Genomic DNA, 22,039 nt, shown 5'->3' on the forward strand with positions numbered 1-22,039 from the left:
TAGGTAACAGCTCAGTATAGCAGCCCTAGGTGGTAGGTAACAGCTCAGTCTTACAGCCCTGGGGGGTAGGTGACAGCTCAGTCTTACAGCCCTGGGTGGTAGGTAACAGCTCAGTCTAACAGCCCTAGGTGGTAGGTTACAGCTCAGTCTAACAGCTCTGGGTGGTAGGAAACAGCTCAGTCTAACAGAGTTAGTTTAATAGCATGGTTAGGATAACACTTTGGCCCAAACCCAGAAACTCACTCTCTCTATTACACACACGCGCCCCCAGAGAGAAGCTGCCACAGAGCGAAGGATGTGTGTGAGTATATATTTCTAAGTCTCCAATACATCTAACTTAAGTTTATACAAACATGTCTTCTAAAAATAGACCTTGTAGTACTTCTCGCTCTGTGTTTTCCCCTCTTTCTTCCTGGTATTAGAGGTAAGGAACGTCTCTAACCCATTCAGTTCCATTGAGAACTAAGGGCCCTACCCTCCTCACTGAGTGCATTGTATATGATGTGTAGAGATGTGTTCAGTCTCGTCACTGTGGTCTGTGAACGCTCCAACTGTGACCCGGAGAAAAGCCACCAAAACAGGCCTGTCCCAGCCAGGGAACTCTTAAGCAGCACAAAACCACACAACACCCCCAACTTCCTCCCAACCAGGCCAACACAGGCCCCACGTTTTGAGGTTGATGGGGGCCAAGAATGCTGCCCCCCCCCCCCCCCCCCACCCACCCGCCACCTCTACACTCATTCACAATCAGGTCAGGGGCTTAATCAGTGAAGGTCAAGGTTTACAATGTGAGGATAGAGCTGACCTGAAATTAGACAGAATCATTTATACTCTATGCAACACATTTCTATCATGTAAGGTTTTATATCTTGTCATATTCCTTCTTGTCAGTTAACTATTGTATAACCTAACAAGTTACAGCTTAGATCTGGATGGATGATAGCTCAGAGAAAAGGGGGAGAAATGTGGAAGAGGAGGCGGGAGAGAAAAGGGAAAAAAGGAGGAGGGAGAGGAAAGGGGGAAAGGAGGAGGGAGAGGAAAGGGGAAAAGGAGGACGGAGAGGAAAGGGGAAAAAGGAGGAGGGGGAGGAAAGGGGAAAAGGGAGGAGGGAGAGGAAAGGGGGAAAAGGAGGAGGGAGAGGAAAGGGGAAAAGGAGGAGGGAGAGGAGAGGAAAGGGGAAAAGGAGGAGGGAGAGGAAAGGGGAAAAGGAGGAGGGAGAGGCAAGGGGAAAAGGAGGAGAGAGAGGAAAGGGGAAAAGGAGGAGGGAGAGGAAAGGGAGAAAAGGAGGAGGGAGAGAAAGGGGGAAAAGGAGGAGGGAGAGGAAAGGGGGAAAAGGAGGAGGGAGAGGAAAGGGGAAAAGGAGGAGGGAGAGGAAAGGGGAAAAGGAGGAGGGAGAGGAAAGGGGAAAAGGAGGAGAGAGAGGAAAGGGGAAAAGGAGGAGGGAGAGGAAAGGGGAAAAGGAGGAGAGAGAGGAAAGGGGAAAAGGAGGAGGGAGAGGAAAGGGGAAAAGGAGGAGGGAGAGGAAAGGGGAAAAGGAGGAGGGAGAGGAAAGGGGAAAAAGAGGAGGGAGAGGAAAGGGGAAAAGGATGAGGGAGATACTCCATTGAAAGGAGGCCAGGGTTCTATTACTAATGCCTACATTGTTAATGTGGAGACATGGCTCTGGTTGAGCTGTGGAGACTGGGAAGACAACTACACAGCCCTTTCCAGTAAAGGAGATTCTACAGAGGCCTCTCTCTCCATGTTCCTTCTATGCGTTTTATCGAATGCTATCAGAGCTAAAACAAAAGATCCGACCAACAGTTTTTGTTGAATAGTTTACAATGCATTTTCACTCCAGTCATGACATTCCTTTCACATGATCGTGTGACCCCACTGACACAAAGGTTCACCACCAGTTACACACATGCACCAACATGGTAGTTACCATGCCTCTGTGCTACACAGAGTGCTACACCCTCTCCTGTCCCATGAATCTCTCTTTGTTCAGTCATCATGTTCCCACAAGCAGCCGGTGGTAAAACACATGTTAGCAGCCTGGAAAGACCTCCTTGCCTTTACACGTCTGGTCTGAAGGACAAAGTCACTATCACAGGTGGTACAGGCCTTGATGTCGCCCCTTGAAAAATACAGTATAATCACCCAGTCTGACATTAACCCCTAGACCCTAACCCCTCCCTTCCCCTCCCCTTTATTTAAGCCCTACAGCTAACCCCTCGGTTCGCTGGTCCATGCAGTAACTTCATGTGTTGTTGTGGTATGTGGTGTATGGGCAGGGTGGGCAGGGCAGTCTTGGTATGTGGACTGAAAGGCAACATATTGTATTGGGGATGTGGAAGTATGTGTGTGTGTGTGTGTGTGTGGCGTGGCGCACCATGCTGTGTGGAGCGCCATGCTGTGTGGAGCGCCATGCTGTGTGGGTATGACGTGGAGCGCCATGCTGTGTGGAGCGCCATGCTGTGTGGGTATGACGTGGAGCGCCATGCTGTGTGGGTATGACGTGGAGCGCCATGCTGTGTGGAGCGCCATGCTGTGTGGGTATGACGTGGAGCGCCATGCTGTGTGGAGCGCCATGCTGTGTGGAGTGCCATGCTGTGTGGGTATGACGTGGAGCGCCATGCTGTGTGGAGCGCCATGCTGTGTGGAGCACCATGCTGTGTGGGTATGACGTGGAGCGCCATGCTGTGTGGGTATGACGTGGAGTGCCATGCTGTGTGGGTATGACGTGGAGCGCCATGCTGTGTGGAGCGCCATGCTGTGTGGAGCACCATGCTGTGTGGGTATGACGTGGAGCGCCATGCTGTGTGGGTATGACGTGGAGCGCCATGCTGTGTGGAGCGCCATGCTGTGTGGGTATGACGTGGAGCGCCATGCTGTGTGGAGCACCATGCTGTGTGGGTATGACGTGGAGCGCCATGCTGTGTGGAGCGCCATGCTGTGTGGGTATGACGTGGAGCGCCATGCTGTGTGGAGCACCATGCTGTGTGGGTATGAGCTGGTGATGGAGCCAACTGTTGATGGTGGTGTGGCAAGAAGAAGGGCAGCTGTGTGTGTGAGTGAGAGGACAAGTAAGGGATGAACAGCCGTTCCACAGCTGTGTGTGTAATAGAACTGGGTTCCCCCCCACATACACAATGATACGCCCACACACGCACGCACGCACGCACGCGCGCGCGCGCGTGCGTGCGTGTGTGTGTGTGTGTGTGGGCGTATCATTGTGTATGTGGGGGGGAACCCAGTTCTATTATGGTATTACAGTCTGGGTTACCAGGTCCCCATCTGCCATGGGGATAACAACACACACGACAGTAACAACTGGGTCAATCGGCCACCGTTGCCCTGTTGCCATGCGTGCTCACTGTGTGTGTGGGTGCCCTCTGCCCAGCCCATACATCTCTGGGTTAAATCTGTAATATTTCTACATGATGAGCTGCATTATGTGGCTACTGTTCAGTCTTTGTCGAATCCTGTTTTCTCCATGGAGCGTCAGGTGCCAACATGTTGGCTAGTCTGCTACACTGCAAGCTACACTTTTTATACACAGCAGTATGTGGACACCCCTTCAAATGACTGGATTCGGGCTATTTCAGCCACACCCATTGCTGACTGGTGTATACAATTTGGCACACAGCCATGGAATTTTCATAGACAAACATTGGCAGTAATATGGCCTTACTGAAGAACTCAGTGACTTTCAACCTTGGCACCTTCATAGGATGCCACCTTTCCAACAAGTCAGTTCGTCAAAATTCTGCCCTGCGAGAGCTGCCCCGGGTCAAGTGTAAGTGCTGTTATTGTGAAGTTGAAGGCCACACAAGTTCACAGAACGGGACCGCTGAGTGCTGATGTGTGTAATAATCGTCTGTCCACGGTTGCAACACTCACTACAGAGCTCCAAACTGTCTCTGGAAGCAACGTCCGCACAAGAACGGTTCGTCTGGAGTTTCATGAAATGGGTTTCCATGGCCGAGCAACCGCACACAAGCCTAAGATCATGATGTGCAATACTAAGCGTCAGCTGGAGTGGTGTAAAGCTGCCATTGGACTCTGGAGCAGTGGAAACGCGTTCTCTGTAGTGACGAATCACGCTTCACCAACTGGCAGTCAGACGGACTAATCTGGGTTTGGTGGAGGATAAATAATGGTCTGGGGCTGTTTTTAACTGTTTGGGCTTGGCCCCTTAGCTCTAGTGAAGGGAAATCTTAACGCAACAGCCTACAATGACATTCTAGATGATTCTGTGGTTCCAACTTTGTGGCAACAGTTTGGAGAAGGCCCTTTCCTGTTTCAGCATGACAATGCCCCCGTGCACAAAATGAGGTCCATACAGAAATGGTTTGTTGAGATCGGTGTGGAAGAACTTGACTGGCCTGCACAGAGCCCTGACCTCAACCCCATCGAATACCTTTGGAATTAATTGGAACACCTACTGTCAGCCAGGCCTAATCGCCCAACATCACTGCCCGACCTAATGCATGTCCCCACATCAATGTTCCAAAATCTAGTGGAAAGCCTTCCCAGAAGAGTGGAGGCTGTTATAGCAGCAAAGGGGAGACCAACTCCATATTAATGCACATGATTTTGGAATGAGATGTTTGACGAGCAGGCGTCCACACACTTTTGGTCATTAGTGTAAACCTGTGTCTGTGGGCCCTGAGAGACTGGAGGAAATGTGGCACAATGTCTTTCCGCTTGGCCAGCAGACCAGTCTGTGTGTTGACAAGCATATCTCTGTTACTGAATGGAAGTAAGAGACAGACAACACACCACTGTTCATCACCCTCTCCACTGTCCCACGCTACTACCACACACACACACACACACACACACACACACACACACACACACACACACACACACACACACACACACACACACACAAAGATATTCCAAGGAAACAGAACATCTCTTTTAGGACACCTCTAGTCAAACTTTCCCTTGGTTTGACAAAGGAGAGACATTCCAAAGAAGATTCCAAGGATGTGTTTTTACTCGTACTGTAAAACCTCTCTTGGTACTTAATAGTTCAGGAGATGGAAGTGGGTTCACCGTATTGATCAATGTCAACTCAGGTGTTTAATAAAAAGCATGAGCTGGTGCACACCCAGAGAAAATGATGTAGAGGTGCTGACTAACGGTGAATAAACTGGAAGCTATAGAAACAAAGGGAGTCGCACACTCCATATATATATATATATATATAACTTCACAGTCATTTATTGGGTCAAAAAACACCAACGTTTTGGCATCACTGTGCCTTCTTGAGGGTGTGAGAAGCCCTGAAGGCACAGTTCAGCGCGAAACATATTTTTTTTTACCTGATAAATGACAGAGTGTGCGACTCTCTTTGTTTTTATAACTCACGTGTTTAAGACAACATGTTAACTCATGACAAGGCAGAATATACTGAGAAAAAACGCTTCCTTAAGCTCCTGGAAAGGATTTGAAATACTTTTGGAATCAATTCAAACCAAAGAAAAATACAACAACAAAACAAACTGCTAGTTTTCTCAAATAAATGGATAGTCAATGAAGTGAAAATGTTGGCATGACAACGTGGCACAGATTCAATGTTTTCATTTGAATTCTCTTGTTGAACATTTACTAGAATCTAGTCCTGACTACTTGGCACAGGGCAACAAACACAGTCATTGGTAGTTGAAGATTGTTAGTAACCAGGTACCAATTAACTGCTGCTACAGTGTTTCCATTTATGCAAATAGAGTATTTTTGCAAGAGGGAGGGACAAATTTAGATGACAACAAAGCTAAAATAAAGTGGAAAAAATGTGCATTAAACTGAAGTAGAACTTCCTCACCTCTCTGACAATACCGTTCAGTCACACACACAGCTGCACACGCACCGTATTCTGTCACATGCACTGTCAGTCACAAACACCCCCCCCCCCCCCCCCCCCGCCACACAAACACACACACACCTTACCTGTTATCAAGTTGAGTTGCAGCCACATTCTGGTGATGTCATGGCAGAGCAGGGACACTGGGTTGAGGGCCATCCTGTCCCCCCTCTCCCCCGGGAGAACACACACACACACACTCCCAAACAGACACACACACACTCTCAGAATAAGCGGTCGTGTGAGCGGCAGCCATCCATTCCTCCACAGCCTGAGTGCTGAGACTTCAGCCGTTCACTGAACGCTCCGCTCCGTCACTGGGCGGCACACACACACACTCCCCGCACCCCCATCCCTCCCCTCTGTCTCCATATACACATTCAGCCAGACTGGGCTCAGTTTCAGATTACACCTCCCAATGATCCCTCTCTCCCAGGTACTGAAAGAGCGTAAACAAACGACTCAGAGAGAGAAATAGACAGACACAGAGAGACGGAGAGAGGGAGAGAGAAAGAGAGACGGAGGAAGGGAGGTGGAAAGAGAGAGAGGAGGAAGGGAGGGAGGGGGAAAGAGAGAGAGAGCGAGACGGAGGGGAAAAGAGAGAGAGAGAGACTGAGGGGGAGAGAGAGAGAGACGGAGGGAGGGAGGGGGAAAGAGAGAAAGAGAGAGAGAGACAGAGGAAGGGAGGGGGAAGGGGGGTGTGAAGAGGGGCGAGAGGGAGAAAGAAGGGAGGGGCTTGTGGATTTCTCTCCCAGTCTTCCCTTTTACCAGCTCTGTTCTAGACACTCAGAAGACACCAGGTGATCTGGACCCCTGACATTTACCTCTAGTCTCACACAGCTGTTGTCTCCTGACCCCCCTTGTGTATCTGTGTGGTGTGTGTGTCTCTGTGGTGTGTGAGTCTGTGTCTGTGTGATGTGTGTGTGTACTTAGCCATAGATCTACAGAGTTTTGATTCTTTTAATGTCAATGAGGCAAACTGTTAGAAAATGTGAAATGCAGAACGTTTACGGTCAGTGTTAATTGCCGGTGGTCCTATCTGCTGAGCCTCTCCTTGACATAAAAGTCCAGACGGACTTGGTGCATGACTCATGGGTCACAGCTAGTGAGATAGTGAAGCAGTGGGCTAATCTCCTCAGGAAGTAATACGAGACTCTAGCTGAGATGGTTACACACAGACTGAGCTTTGTGTGGGAAATCCCCTCAACTCACTACACAGATCCCATCACACATGGCAATCAACTAGAGGTCGACCGATTAATCGGGATGGCCGATTTCAAGTTTTCATAACAATCGGTAATCGGCATTTTTGGACACCGATTGTGGCCGAATGTTATTATTTTTTATCTTTATTTAACTAGGCAAGTCTGTTAAGAACACATTCTTATTCTCAATGACGGCCTAGGAAAGGTGGGTTAACTGCCTTGTTCAGGGGCAGAATGACAGATTTGTACCTTGTCAGCTCGGGGATTCGATCTTGCAACCTTCCGATTACTAGTCCAACGCTCTAACCACCTGCCTTACATCGCACTCCACGAGGAGCCTGCGTGGCAGGCTGACTACCGGTTACGCGAGTGCAGCAAGGAGCCACGGTAAGTTGCTAGCTAGCATTAAACTTATCTTATAAAAAACAATCAATCTTAACATAATCACTAGTTAAACTAGTAATATCATCAACCATGTGTAGTTAACTAGTGTGTCCTGCATTGCATATAATCGATGCGATGCCTGTTAATTTCTCATCGAATCACAGTCTACTTCTCCAAACGGGTGATGATTTAACATGCGCATTCGTGAAAAAAGAGTGGCTGTTTTCGATGCATTCCTGGTTCGAGCCCAGGTAGGGGCGAGGATAGGGACGGAAGTTATACTGTTACACTGGCAATACTAAAGTGCCTATAAGAACATCCAATAGTCAAAGGTATATGAAATACAAATGGTATAGAGAGAAATGGTAAATGGTATAGTCCTATAATTCCTAAAATAACTACAACCTAAAACGTCTTACCTGGGAATATTGAAGACTCATGTTAAAAGGAACCACCAGCTTTCATATGTTCTCATGTTCTGAGCAAGGAACTTAAACGTTAGCTTTTTTACATGGCACATATTGCACTTTTACTTTCTTCTCCAACACTTTGTTTTTGCATTATTTCAACCAAATTGAACATGCTTCATTATTTATTTGAGGCTAAATAGATTTTATTGATGTATTATATTAAGTTAAAATAAAAGTGTTCATTCAGTATTGTTGTAATTGTCATTATTACAAATAAATATATAAAAAAACGTAAAAAAATAAAAAATAAAAAAAACTGCCGATTAATTGGTATCAGCTTTTTTTGGTACTCCAATAATCGGTATCGGCGTTGAAATATCATAATCGGTCGACCTCTACAATCAACCCCCCTCCCCCGACTCACGCTACAGCCATCCAGACATCCATCCAGACATAGGAGACAACCGTCTGTCTGGTCATGGTGGAGAGGACAGAGTCATGTACTTCCTCTTTAGTTCTATTTATATTGTCATTGTGGTCCTTTATGAGATGGCCACCTAGTGATGAAGTCATGTATCCGACAGTGCTACATGTTTCCACATATAGAATACAGAACAGATTAGGAGACCCCTCTATATACAGGATGTTGTATAATCCCAGGCAGTATTCAGACAGGGTGGCATTAGGTTTTTCATTTAAAGTAAAAACTGAAATGACTGCGAGATTAGAGATGAGGGACGATGGGGTTTAAAAATGAATTGGTTTCATCCCATCTCTCTCTCCAGTCTGTGTCCTATAGACTCCCACAGTCCAATATATCTAGAGACAGAGTATTACCAGCAACCTCTCGCCAGGCTGGTTCTGGCTCTCAGACAACAGCAGACAAATGACTGTGGTTTCATGGGATAATATAAAAGGATCATTGACCTGTTACCGTGTGTCTCTCTGCCCCAGGGCCACTCCATCCCTCCCTTTCAATCGTTTCCCCGTCCCTTCCCCAATACTTATCTACCTCATGTTACACAGCATTGTAATAACTTGATTATAAACATGCCAATAACATAGGTAATGCTATCTGAGTTATGTTATCTGAGTTATTGCTACGCATAAATATGCGTACAATATGCATCACTTCAATTACTTTCGAAAGACATCAATCCAGGCCCTACAGTAATTAGTCAAACACATCTGATGTCAGTCAACAGGGACAGACTCAGGAGTAAACAAGCTTGCATCCCAAATAGCTCCCTAGTCCCTATATAGGGGGTCAAAAGTAGTGCACTATAAAGGGAATAGGGTGCCACTTGGGAAGCACCCCAAGTGTGTCTGATCCAAATCCTTTTACATTGTCTCTCTGTCGGCGTAGCGATGAAAATAGACTGCCGTTACTGTATTTGTCCCCATTATGAGAAGACCCAGGAACCAGGAAGCATATGGAGATTCAGCCCGTCAGCTGTTCTACTGTATTATGGGACGGCTGACAGCCTTCCTGTCACATGGTCCCACTGTAGGGGTGCGTCTCATCTCATATATCTATACTGACCTGATAACAGATATGAAATCCAGGGCAGAAGATGGGAAGTAGACAGGGACAGTGTGTGATCTGTGTGACACTGAATGCTGACTCTAGGAAAGGAAGTGGTAGTTTATAAAGGGACAGTTTCCTGTGGCTGCTGGATTGCTTTGGGACACATGAGGCGTCTATTCACAGGGCATGGTGCACAACAGACCGGTCAGCATTTCATTTCCAAGAAACAGATTGTTAGGCAACTTAGTTGTGACCCATGCCTGGCCTGCTATGTTGTAAATTGTAAACATTGACACCCCTGGACTAGATGCTTCTGTCAATGTCTACAATGTAGACTAATCTATTGGTACGATGCTCTCGGCTTGTTTGAATTACGTGCAACACTTGTACCTGTGTGATGCAGTTTCCTTCTGAATAGTTTGTGTACATTTGAACAATAGAGGATGGATTGTCTTGTTGTTGACTGATGGAACTAAATACATGACTAATAGCAGCTGGAGCCAGGTACTATTAACATGACTTGATGTTAGTGTTATGGGTGGAGTCCCCACGGTCTCTGAGACAACTGTGAAGTGTGTGTTTGTGTGTACATTATGTGTGAGACAGAAGCTGGTCCTGTGGGTGAGGGAAATCGACCTGTCCAAGGGTCGATTTAAGTAATCCAAGGGTCAAACATACTAGCTTTATTCTGGGCGGAACTTGTTGACAACTGAGCTTAGTACTTAGGCCACAGGTGTCAAACTCATTCCACAGAGGGCCAGGTGTCTGCAGGTTTAGGTTTTTCTCCCTTTCAACTAAGACGTAGACAACCAGGTGAGGGGAGTTCCTTACTACTTACTCAATCAATCAAGTACAAGGGAGGAGTGAAAACCTGCAGTCACTCGGCCCTCTGTGGAATGAGTTTGCCACGTGATCTAGGCGGTTGATATCAACGTTTAATTTATAATGTGACTGATAACATGAGATTAGTGCTGACCGTTGGCAGGCCTGTTCAGTTGAAGGAAGTCGTTGTCGTGGTTGATAAACCGATAAACATGTGGTCTGAGATGAAACAGTGGGTCTGGGGTGCATGGTGGAGACTGGAACCAGACTAACTGCTCTGATTGACTGTTTATGCCGGGCTTTCCCCATCTCTTTATTCAAACACCATATGTTCCCTCCCCCCATAAACTTACCAGGAAAATCAACATTGAGGTGTGACTTAAGGCTTGTGGGATCTGTGTAGGTGTAAGATAACAGCCACCTGAGAGCTGACATGATCTCAGGGGAATTTATAGAACGGGAACACTGGGACATGTAGGACTCATAAGACAATTGACCATCCACTGAGTCAATAAAGGATTAGACTTGTCTCTAGTTTGTTTATCTGTCAAACCATCGGACAGGAAAACACCTAAAAACTAAATGTTGCTTTTGAGATCATTTATAGTACAAGAGAACAACAACCAATCTTTCATATTTCCTTTCTCTGACACTGTATGTGTATTTGTTTACCAAAGGGAGTGGCTGGTCACTCTCTGTTTCTCAACCTCTCTATATCTCTATATCCTTCTCCGTCTCTCAGTTTCTCAACCTCTCTATATCCTTCTCCGTCTCTCCGTTTCTAAACCTCTCTATATCTCTATATCCTTCTCCGTCTCTCTGTTTCTCAACCTCTCTATATCTCTATATCCTTCTCCGCCTCTCTGTTTCTCAACCTCTCTATATCCCTATATCCTTCTCCGTCTCTCTGTTTCTCAACCTCTCTATATCTCTATATCCTTCTCCGTCTCTCAGTTTCTCAACCTCTCTATATCCTTCTCCGTCTCTCCGTTTCTAAACCTCTCTATATCTCTATATCCTTCTCCGTCTCTCTGTTTCTCAACCTCTCTATATCTCTATATCCTTCTCCGCCTCTCTGTTTCTCAACCTCTCTATATCCCTATATCCTTCTCCGCCTCTCTGTTTCTCAACCTCTCTATATCTCTATATCCTTCTCCGTCTCTCAGTTTCTCAACCTCTCTATATCTCTATATCCTTCTCCGTCTCTCAGTTTCTCAACCTCTCTATATCTCTATATCCTTCTCCGCCTCTCTGTTTCTCAACCTCTCTATATCCCTATATCCTTCTCCGCCTCTCTGTTTCTCAACCTCTCTATATCTCTATATCCTTCTCCGTCTCTCAGTTTCTCAACCTCTCTATATCTCTATAGCCTTCTCCGCCTCTGTTTCTCAACCTCTCTATATCTCTATAGCCTTCTCCGTCTCTCAGTTTCTCAACCTCTCTATATCCTTCTCCGCCTCTCTGTTTCTCAACCTCTCTATATCCCTATATCCTTCTCCGTCTCTCTGTTTCTCAACCTCTCTATATCTCTATATCCTTCTCCGTCTCTCTGTTTCTCAACCTCTCTATATCCCTATTTCCTTCTCCGCCTCTCTGTTTCTCAACCTCTCTATATCCCTATATCCTTCTCCGTCTCTCTGTTTCTCAACCTCTCTATATCTCTATATCCTTCTCCGTCTCTCAGTTTCTCAACCTCTCTATATCTCTATATCCTTCTCCGTCTCTCTGTTTCTCAACCTCTCTATATCCCTATATCCTTCTCCGTCTCTCAGTTTCTCAACCTCTCTATATCTCTATATCCTTCTCCGCCTCTCTGTTTCTCAACCTCTCTATATCTCTATAGCCTTCTCCGTCTCTCAGTTTCTCAACCTCTCTATATCCTTCTCCGCCTCTCTGTTTCTCAACCTCTCTATATCTCTATAGCCTTCTCCGCCTCTCTGTTTCTCAACCTCTCTATATCTCTATATCCTTCTCCGCCTCTCTGTTTCTCAACCTCTCTATATCTCTATATCCTTCTCCGCCTCTCTGTTTCTCAACCTCTCTATATCTCTATAGCCTTCTCCGCCTCTCTGTTTCTCAACCTCTCTATATCTCTATATCCTTCTCCGCCTCTCTGTTTCTCAACCTCTCTATATCTCTATAGCCTTCTCCGTCTCTCAGTTTCTCAACCTCTCTATATCCTTCTCCGCCTCTCAGTTTCTCAACCTCTCTATATCTCTATAGCCTTCTCCGCCTCTCTGTTTCTCAACCTCTCGATATCTCTATATCCTTCTCCGCCTCTCTGTTTCTCAACCTCTCTATATCTCTATATCCTTCTCCGCCTCTCTGTTTCTCAACCCCTCTATATCTCTATAGCCTTCTCCGTCTCTCAGTTTCTCAACCTCTCTATATCCTTCTCCGCCTCTCTGTTTCTCAACCTCTCTATATCTCTATATCCTTCTCCGTCTCTCTGTTTCTCAACCTCTCTATATCTCTATATCCTTCTCCGCCTCTCTGTTTCTCAACCTCTCTATATCTCTATAGCCTTCTCCGCCTCTCTGTTTCTCAACCTCTCTATATCCTTCTCCGCCTCTCTGTTTCTCAACCTCTCTATATCTCTATATCCTTCTCCGCCTCTCTGTTTCTCAACCTCTCTATATCTCTATAGCCTTCTCCGTCTCTCTGTTTCTCAACCTCTCTATATCTCTATAGCCTTCTCCGTCTCTCAGTTTCTCAACCTCTCTATATCCTTCTCCGCCTCTCAGTTTCTCAACCTCTCTATATCTCTATAGCCTTCTCCGCCTCTCTGTTTCTCAACCTCTCTATATCTCTATATCCTTCTCCGTCACTCTATGTGCATCAGTTCAGAATGCCAGACGGTCATTAAGGCCAATTTGCTTGTTCCTGCCCACTCCCAGTCACGTCCGCCTCACCAGCAGCCTGGGTGGTGCTACCAGGGCAGGCAGGCTTGTGTGTGTGTGTGTTCTTATCAAGCTATCTTACTCAGAACCTGGGCGTCGTAACACATATTTGGGATAATGATTAAATAATCATACTTCCAACATTCATCATGTATAAAACACTATTAATAGCCTGACACACCTGGGATTACCAGCTGTGGGGATTAGTATACGACTACATTGAAAGACAGACAACTTGGGAAAGGAGGGATGGAAGAACAGATGGCGGACAAGATGGAAGGGCAAAACAAGGGAGGGAACAACAAACAGAAAGAGAACAGGATAGAGGCAGAGAGAGCACAGCCAAACCAATCTGACAAGCCTTCATGGTGGACAATGATTAATCGGAACGTGTCACAGACAATTCAATCAACCAAATGTAACACCTATTGCACACGCCCTGCTCAATCATAAAGAAACATCGATAGCATCCAATCAGGCACAGACAAAAAAACACCATTATCCATTCCACTTCTTAGCAAGACAAACGCTGAACTCTTACCTGAGTCTGACAGAGAAATCATCATCACATTACTGTAGCGGAGTCAAAAACATATCCAGTCTTTCACAAGCACAATACCAAAGGAGGCACACAACAGTCTACACTGGACTGGAGTAACACGAGTTGGATAAAGGCTAGGACAGGAAGGGGGTAGCCTATGTGTCAGTGTCTGGGCCTGGGCTGTTCAGTATCTAGAGATGCTGACGCTGCAGAGCGCTACAGAGGGGTCACAGTGAGGTTCAGAGGTCAGGGAAAGGTCTCCGCTGGGACGACGAAACTGAAATCTACACTGACAGATAGAGAGGGTGTTCAATGGGATGAAAAGGAAACTGAAATATAAATGGCTAGGAATCATGGTCATGGGATTGAGGTGTAACAGAACAAAAGTGGGGGAAAATGTATCGGGACAGTTTTCTGGACACAGATAAATACTGGTCCTGAAGATGCCATTGAGAATGATTTCTAATCCAGGCCTAGCTTTAATCTGTCTGGGAAACCGGCCCATAGTGTGTTGTTCGGGCTGAATCCTACCATTAGATCCACACTTGAAACTCTGACTTTTAAGTAAATAATGCATGGATGTCAGTGGAGGCTCCTCAGAAGAGGAAAGGGGAAGACCCTCAGTGAATTTCATTTTTTTTTTAAGTGAAAAATTTAATAAACTATAATTTTGAAATAAAACTATACTAAATGTATCCAAATATGTGTCACCAAATAATTGATTAAAACACTGCTTTGCAATGAAGGTCTACAGTAGCCTCAACAGCACTCTGTAGGGTAGCACCATGGTGTAGCTGGAGGACAGCTAGCTTCCGTCCTCCTCTGGATACATTGACTTCAATACGAAACCTAGGAGGCTCATGGTTCTCACCCCCTTCCATAGACTTACACAGTAATTATGGCGATTTCCGGAGGACATCTTCCAACCTGTCAGAGCTCTTGCAGCATGAACTGACATTTTGTCCTCCCAATCAAAGGATCAGAGAATGAATATAGTACTGAAAGCATAAGCTACAGCTAGTGCATAAAATATGGTGAGTAGTTGAGAGAAAAAGACAATAGTTGAACAGTTTTGAACAATTACTGTCAGAAGGTGGGTGTAGCTGGTGCATGAAGTCAGGCGCAGGAGAGCAGAATGAGTGAGCAACGTACTTTACTCAAAATAAAGGCACAAGGTCACAATACACTTGACCAACAATAAACGGTAATCAATTACGCACGGGTGAAAACAGCACCCGTCGAAAACCAGCCATAATGTACCGAATGAACATAGAAACAATCACGCACAAAAACATGGGGGAAACAGAGGGTTAAATACTTAAATACATGAACATGTAATTGGGGAATGAAACCAGGTGTGTAGAAAACAAAGACAAAACAAATGGAAAATGAAAGGTGGATCAGCGATGGCTAGAAGACCGGTGACGTCGACTGCCGCCCAAACAAGGAGAGGGACCGACTTCGGCGGAAGTCGTGACAATTAAATTTCTTCAAAAATGAAGGAGAAGCAAGAGAGAGGGAGAGAGAGCTAGCTAGCTTTCACTTACTTAGCTAGCTAGCTAGCTAGCTAGATTAACCTATTCAAACACCCGGTTCAAACTGAGAAGGCTTCTATGTTAGCTAGTTGGCTACGGCTATCCAGCACTGGAACTCTTCCAAGTCAAGGTAAGCCTTTGGTTTAATTAATTTATTGCCACCAGGGCCTGCTGGTGTAGCTGAAAGTACTTGCTGACTGTACACTGTACTGCATGATTGTAGCGGGTTTACTAATGTGTTAGTTCTATTAGCTATGTTGACTATGACGTTAGATAATATGGTGACAACTATGAAGGCTGTGCGTAGTGGTTATGATATGAAGCTTTGGCTTGGAAAGTTTTTTTTGCCTGGTCACAGACAGCTGATGTGTTGTACTAAAGTCCACAAGCGAAGGGAAAAGGTGAGAGAGGACAGCACGTAGATGCGAGAAGGAATTACAACAAGCAAAGTGATCATGCTGTTTGTATGTGGCTGCTATGAAAATTAACTGTGTTTGCGTGTGATTAGGGCTGTATTCATTCCGCCAATTCCGTTTAAAAAAAGTTTCTCAAAGCGGAAGCAAACAAAATGAAACGGGGATAAACATAGCCAAATTTTGTCCAATAGAAACTATTGTTTGCAACTGTTGGACTAATGATTGCTCCCTAGATCAGCTAGATGCAGGCATGAGTGTGCAAGGCGGTTATGTGTCACTGTCTGTCACCTTGATTACAAATAATTATCATCTTGACCTGTGCACCTATGTTGTAAACTTTCATTCATAGGCTAGGTTGTAGCAACCTCATGATGGGTACAGGGAAATTAGAGTATCATGTAGTAGCCTAAACCTATCAATGTTACATTGATCTGGGTGAATGGAATATGAATGACAGTTATCCAATATGCTGTAATAGAAATAAGGTCATGCTCATAAAAATAATGAATCGACCTCCCTCATCTTAAACAGCACCGACCACCACTGATTGATGTCAATGGGAAATGAATGCAGAAATGTGAGTGGCATACAAAGACTGTATAACGAAGTGGAAATATTGGCACCGTCTAATGCCATCCAATAACATGGTGCCAATCTTTCCGGTTTGTTTAGGACGGGTGCCTGAAGAATTCTCTCTTTAGCGAGTTCTACCCAGTAGACGGCGTGTAGAAAACAATCTCTGAAGCTCAACTTCAGACGGCTTCAGAGATATAAGAAAATCTGGCAAACTTTTGGTTTTGGGCTGAACTATACCTTTAAATAGCTTCCATTCTCTGACAGCATGACACAGCAATCCAAGTCCCTGAGGTGCACATCAATGAGGCTAAAATTAAGACTTATATTTTTTTCAGTTTAACAGACTGTAGTCCAAAGCAGGGTGAATGTTTTATGTCCAAATATTCAGGCAAATATGCCCTCTATAATAGTATAGCTCGGCTGGGGCTTGGATTAACACGGACTCCCATGATCCTTTCCTACGCATATTCAGCAACACCCTGAGCAAATAAGGATATAACCATGTAACAATTACTACTGAACACAATAGTGAATTCCTGTCACAGCTTGCCTTGTGCAATAAAAGTGACTACAGTGAAAAGGAGATGAACGTCTCATCATGTAGGTCCTGCATCCTGGCACATAAAACATACAGACCAGCCTCATCCAGTAATGCATTACTTCAGAGTTGACCAATAGGCGGATGTTTAAGTCAGTGCTTATTAGTGCTATGATGAGAAACTCCACCAAGCATTACAAGGTTATGTACTGTATGTTATTACACTCTGGTGGGTGGCTGAACAGACCCTTTAACACTGTACACATAGAACCCTGGGTAATACACACACAGGACAGTACACAGAGGTGCACGGTGAACACACTTTCACCACTGTCTCAAAACAGTGAGAGTAAGAGCTAGCTACGCATGACACACACATGCACACACACACACACACACACACTCACTATGCAGGCGCTGACAGCTCTGTGAGAATCGGTAGAAGCTCTTCACTTCCTCCAGAGAGATGTGGACACATCCTCCTCCTCCTCCGTGTCCGCTGGACTGCAAACGCACCTCCATCTCATCCCTCGCTCCCATCTTCTCCTCTTTTTCCTTCATATTCTCATCACTCTCTCCCGTCCTCATCACCACCTGTCACAGAGATATGAACCAGTGCAGCTCTGTCATCCCTCTCTTCACACCTCTATATTATGATGTCCCTCCCTCCCGCTCTCTCTCCCTCCCTCTCCCACCTTCCAAACAGCTGCAGTAAAAATGAGTAGCTCTCAACGCTTTGTCGGTCTTTCTCTCCACTTTGCCTTGTGTGTCCTCTCTGAGGTTTTTTTTTTACCTTAGAGATACGCCTCCACACACACACACACACACACGGTTTCACTTCTGCCATTGAGCTGGATTTACCTAACTGCCTTACTCTGCTACAGTGCAATAGAAACAGACCTCTCCACCCTACCCACACAACAAGACTCCTGTAAGGTTCCAGTCACATTGTAGCCATCTCTCTTACTCAGCTACTCACAATAAAGAGTATTCTGACAGGGAGGCTGAAACAAAACACAGTACCAGCACCTACAGGAAACCAACCCACACTAGCGCTTTTGCAAGAACCCCTGTCCCAACCAACAGAGCCACCTGAATCATAGAACACAAACACAACGAATCAGTCTTCCAACTAGAGGTCGACCGATTAATTGGAATGGCCGATTAATTAGGGCCCATTTCAAGTTTTCATAACAATCAGAAATCGGTATTTTTGGGCGCCGATTTTTTTTTTACACCTTTATTTGATCTTTATTTAACGAGGCAAGTCAGTTAAGAACACATTCTCATTTTCAATGACTGCCTAGGAACGGTGGGTTAACTGCCTGGGCAGAAAGACAGATTTTCACATTGTCAGCTCGGGGGATCCAATCTTGCAACCTTACAGTTAACTAGTCCAACGCAATAATGACCTGCCTCTCTCTCGTTGCACTCCACAAGGAGACTGCCTGTTACGCGAATGCCGTAAACCAAGGTAAATTGCTAGCTAGCATTAAAATTATCTTATAAAAAACAATCAATCATAATCACTAGTTAACTACACAAGGTTGATGATATTACTAGATATTATCTAGCGTGTCCTGTGTTGCATATAATCTGACTGAGCATACAAGTATTTTAAGTATCTGACTGAGCGGTGGTAGGCAGAAAGAAGCAGGCGCGTAAACATTCATTCAAACAGCACTTTGGTGCGTTTTGCCAGCAGCTCTTCGTTGTGCGTCAAGCATTGCGCTGTTTATGACTTCAAACCTATCAACTCCCGAGATGAGGCTGGTGTAACCGAAGTGAAATGGCTGGCTAGTTAGCGCGCACTAATAGCGTTTCAAACTTCATTCGCTCTGAGCCTTGGGGTGGTTGTTTCCCTTGCTCTGCATGGGTAACGCTGCTTCGATGTGGTAGCTGTTGTCGTTGTGTTGCTGGTTCGAGCCCAGGGAGGAGCAAGGATAGGGACTGAAGCTATACTGTTACACTGGCAATAGTAAAGTGCCTATAAGAACATCCAATAGTCAAAAGTTAATGAAATACAAATGGTATAGAGGGAAATAGTCCTATAATAACTACAACCTAAAACTTCTTACCTGGGAATATTGAAGACTCATTTTAAAAGGACCACCAGCTTTCATATGTTCTCATGTTCTGTCTGAGCAAGGAACTGAAACGTTAGCTTTTTTACATGGCACATATTTCACTTTTACGTTCTTCTCCAACACTTTGTTTTTGCAACATTTTTAACATTTTTAAATCTACTTGAGACTAAATTGATTTTATTGATGTATTATATTAAGTGAAAATAAGTGTTAATTCAGTATTGTTGTAATTGTCATTACTAAAATTATTATTATATATCGGCCGATTAATCGGTATCGGCTTTTTTGGTCCTCCAATAATCGGTATCGGCGTTGAAAAATCATAATCGGTCGACCTCTACTTCCAACGTGATGTTAACACTTGAACATTACTAACCTGAAACAAACCAAAAGGGAATATTTCACTGCCACTCACAGAACCACTGACCTCAGACCACTGACCTGAATGCTCCTACAGCTCTGTCTCAGACCAGCAGCAGAACCACTGACCTGAATGCTCCTACAGCTCTGTCTCAGACCAGTAGCAGAACCACTGACCTGAATGCTCCTACAGCTCTGTCTCAGACCAGTAGCAGAATCACTGACCTGAATGCTCCTACAGCTCTGTCTCAGACCAGTAGCAGAATCACTGACCTGAATGCTCCTACAGCTCTGTCTCAGACCAGTAGCAGAACCACTGACCTGAATGCTCCTACAGCTCTGTCTCAGACCAGCAGCAGAACCACTGACCTGAATACTCCTACAGCTCTGTCTCAGACCAGCAGCAGAACCACTGACCTGAATGCTCCTACAGCTCTGTCACAGACCAGCAGCAGAACCACTGACCTGAATACTCCTACAGCTCTGTCTCAGACCAGCAGCAGAACCACTGACCTGAATGCTCCTACAGCTCTGTCTCAGACCAGCAGCAGAACCACTGACCTGAATGCTCCTACAGCTCTGTCTCAGACCAGCAGCAGAACCACTGACCTGAATGCTCCTACAGCTCTGTCTCAGACCAGCAGCAGAACCACTGACCTCGGGCCATTGACCTGAGTGCTCCTGCAGCTCTGTCTCAGACCAGCAGCAGAACCACTGACCTCGGGCCACTGACCTGAATGCTCCTACAGCTCTGTCTCAGACCAGCAGCAGAACCACTGACCTGAATGCTCCTACAGCTCTGTCTCAGACCAGCAGCAGAACCACTGACCTGAATGCTCCTACAGCTCTGTCTCAGACCAGCAGCAGAACCACTGACCTCGGGCCATTGACCTGAGTGCTCCTGCAGCTCTGTCTCAGACCAGCAGCAGAACCACTGACCTGAATGCTCCTACAGCTCTGTCTCAGACCAGCAGCAGAACCACTGACCTCGGGCCATTGACCTGAGTGCTCCTACAGCTCTGTCTCAGACCAGCAGCAGAACCACTGACCTGAATGCTCCTACAGCTCTGTCTCAGACCAGCAGCAGAACCACTGACCTGAATGCTCCTACAGCTCTGTCTCAGACCAGCAGCAGAACCACTGACCTCGGGCCATTGACCTGAGTGCTCCTGCAGCTCTGTCTCAGACCAGCAGCAGAACCACTGACCTCGGGCCATTGACCTGAGTGCTCCTGCAGCTCTGTCTCAGACCAGCAGCAGAACCACTGACCTCGGGCCATTGACCTGAATGCTCCTACAGCTCTGTCTCAGACCAGCAGCAGAACCACTGACCTCGGGCCATTGACCTGAGTGCTCCTGCAGCTCTGTCTCTTCTCTTCTTATTCCAGCAGCAGAAACGATCACACACAACAGAGACTATCTAGTGTACAAAACTTGTGAATGGAGGCCAGTAGTTGTAACTACAGCACTACAGGAAATACTCTCAGTATGTTGACCTCTACAAGTGTTTCAGCTCTTCACAGGGTGGTTCCAGAGAGGTTATCCATTAAATCAAATCACATTTTATTGGTCACATACACGTGTTTAGCAGATGTTATTGCGGGTGTAGCGAAATGCTTGTGCTTCTAGCTCTGACAGTGCAGTAATATCTAACAAGTAATATCTAACAAATTACACAACATATACCCAATACACACAAATGAAGAAGGAATGAATTAAGACTATATACATATGGACGAGCGATGTCAGAGTGGAACGGATACAGAGCGGATACAGTAGAATAGCATAGGGAAAAAATCTGTATATTCAGACATTGTTAATGTTATAAATGACTATTGTAGCTGGAAACGGCAGATTTTTTATGGAATATCTACATAGGCGTACAGGGACCCATTATCAGCAACCATCACTCCTGTGTTCCAATGGCACGTTATGTTAGCTAATCCAAGTTCATAATTTTAAAAGGCTAATTGATCATTAGAAACCCCTTTTGCAATTATGTTAGCACAGCTGAAAACTGTTGTTCTGATTAAAGAAGCAATAAACTTGCCTTCTTTAGACTAGTCGAGTATCTGAAGCATCAGCATTTGTGGGTTCGAATACAGGCTCAAACTAACCATAAACAAAGTACTTTCTTCTGAAATGTTTCAGTCTATTCTTGTTCTGAAAAAGGAAGGCTATTCCATGTGAGAAATTGCCAAGAAACTGGAGATCTCGTACAACGCTGTGTACTACTCCCATCACAGAACAGCGCAAACTGGCTCTAACCAGAATAGAAAGAGGTCCCGTCGATGTGGATAGGGGGGTGCTCACTTTGCTATTTCCTGTAGTCCACGATCATCTCCTTTGTTTTGTTGACGTTGAGTGAGAGGTTGTTTTCCTGACACCACACTCCGAGTGCCCTCACCTCCTCCCTATAGGCTGGCTCGTCGTTGTTGGTAATCGAGCCTACTACTGTTGTGTCTTCTGCAAACTTCATGATTGAGTTGGAGGCGTGCTTGGCCACACAGTCAGGGAGTACAGGAGGGGGCTGAGCACACACCCTTTTGGGGCCCCAGTGCTGAGGATCAGCGAAGTGGAGATGTCGTTTCCTAACTTCACCACCCGGGGGCGGCCCGGCAGGAAGTCCAGGACACAGTTGCACAGGGCGGTGTTGAGACCCAGGGCCTCAAGCTTAATGATGAGCTTGCAGGATACTATGGTGTTGAATGCTGAGCTATAGTTAATGAACAGCATTCTTACATAGGTATTCCTCTTGTCCAGATGGGATAGGGCAGAGTGGAGAGTGATGGCAATTGCATCGTCTGTGGGTCTTTTGAAGTGGGTCTAGGGTGGCAGGTAAGGTGATATGATCCTTGACTAGTCTCTCAAAGCACTTCAT

At 45.6% G+C, this 22,039-nt stretch overlaps 1 protein-coding gene across 13 annotated transcripts in view; it reads right to left on the reverse strand.

Annotated features, from left to right (window-relative positions):
• Positions 1-22,039, reverse strand: part of LOC115132300 (guanine nucleotide exchange factor DBS-like) — a 77,852-nt gene that overhangs the window by 50,284 nt on the left and 5,529 nt on the right. For 10 of the 13 annotated variants that reach the window (XM_065024390.1, XM_065024375.1, XM_065024382.1 and 7 more), the window contains exon 2: positions 17,120-17,306. The exons of 1 other annotated variant lie outside the window; for it this stretch is intronic. In XM_065024390.1, the coding sequence (XP_064880462.1) occupies positions 17,120-17,300 (181 nt within the window). In that variant the 5' untranslated portion in view covers positions 17,301-17,306. Of the gene's footprint in view, positions 1-5,943; positions 7,241-17,119; positions 17,338-22,039 lie in introns of those variants that run through there. 2 more of the 13 variants (XM_065024363.1, XM_065024385.1) reach the window with 2 other exon arrangements.

This window comes from Oncorhynchus nerka, linkage group LG2, assembly GCF_034236695.1.
Source record: "Oncorhynchus nerka isolate Pitt River linkage group LG2, Oner_Uvic_2.0, whole genome shotgun sequence".
NCBI lineage: Eukaryota > Metazoa > Chordata > Actinopteri > Salmoniformes > Salmonidae > Oncorhynchus > Oncorhynchus nerka.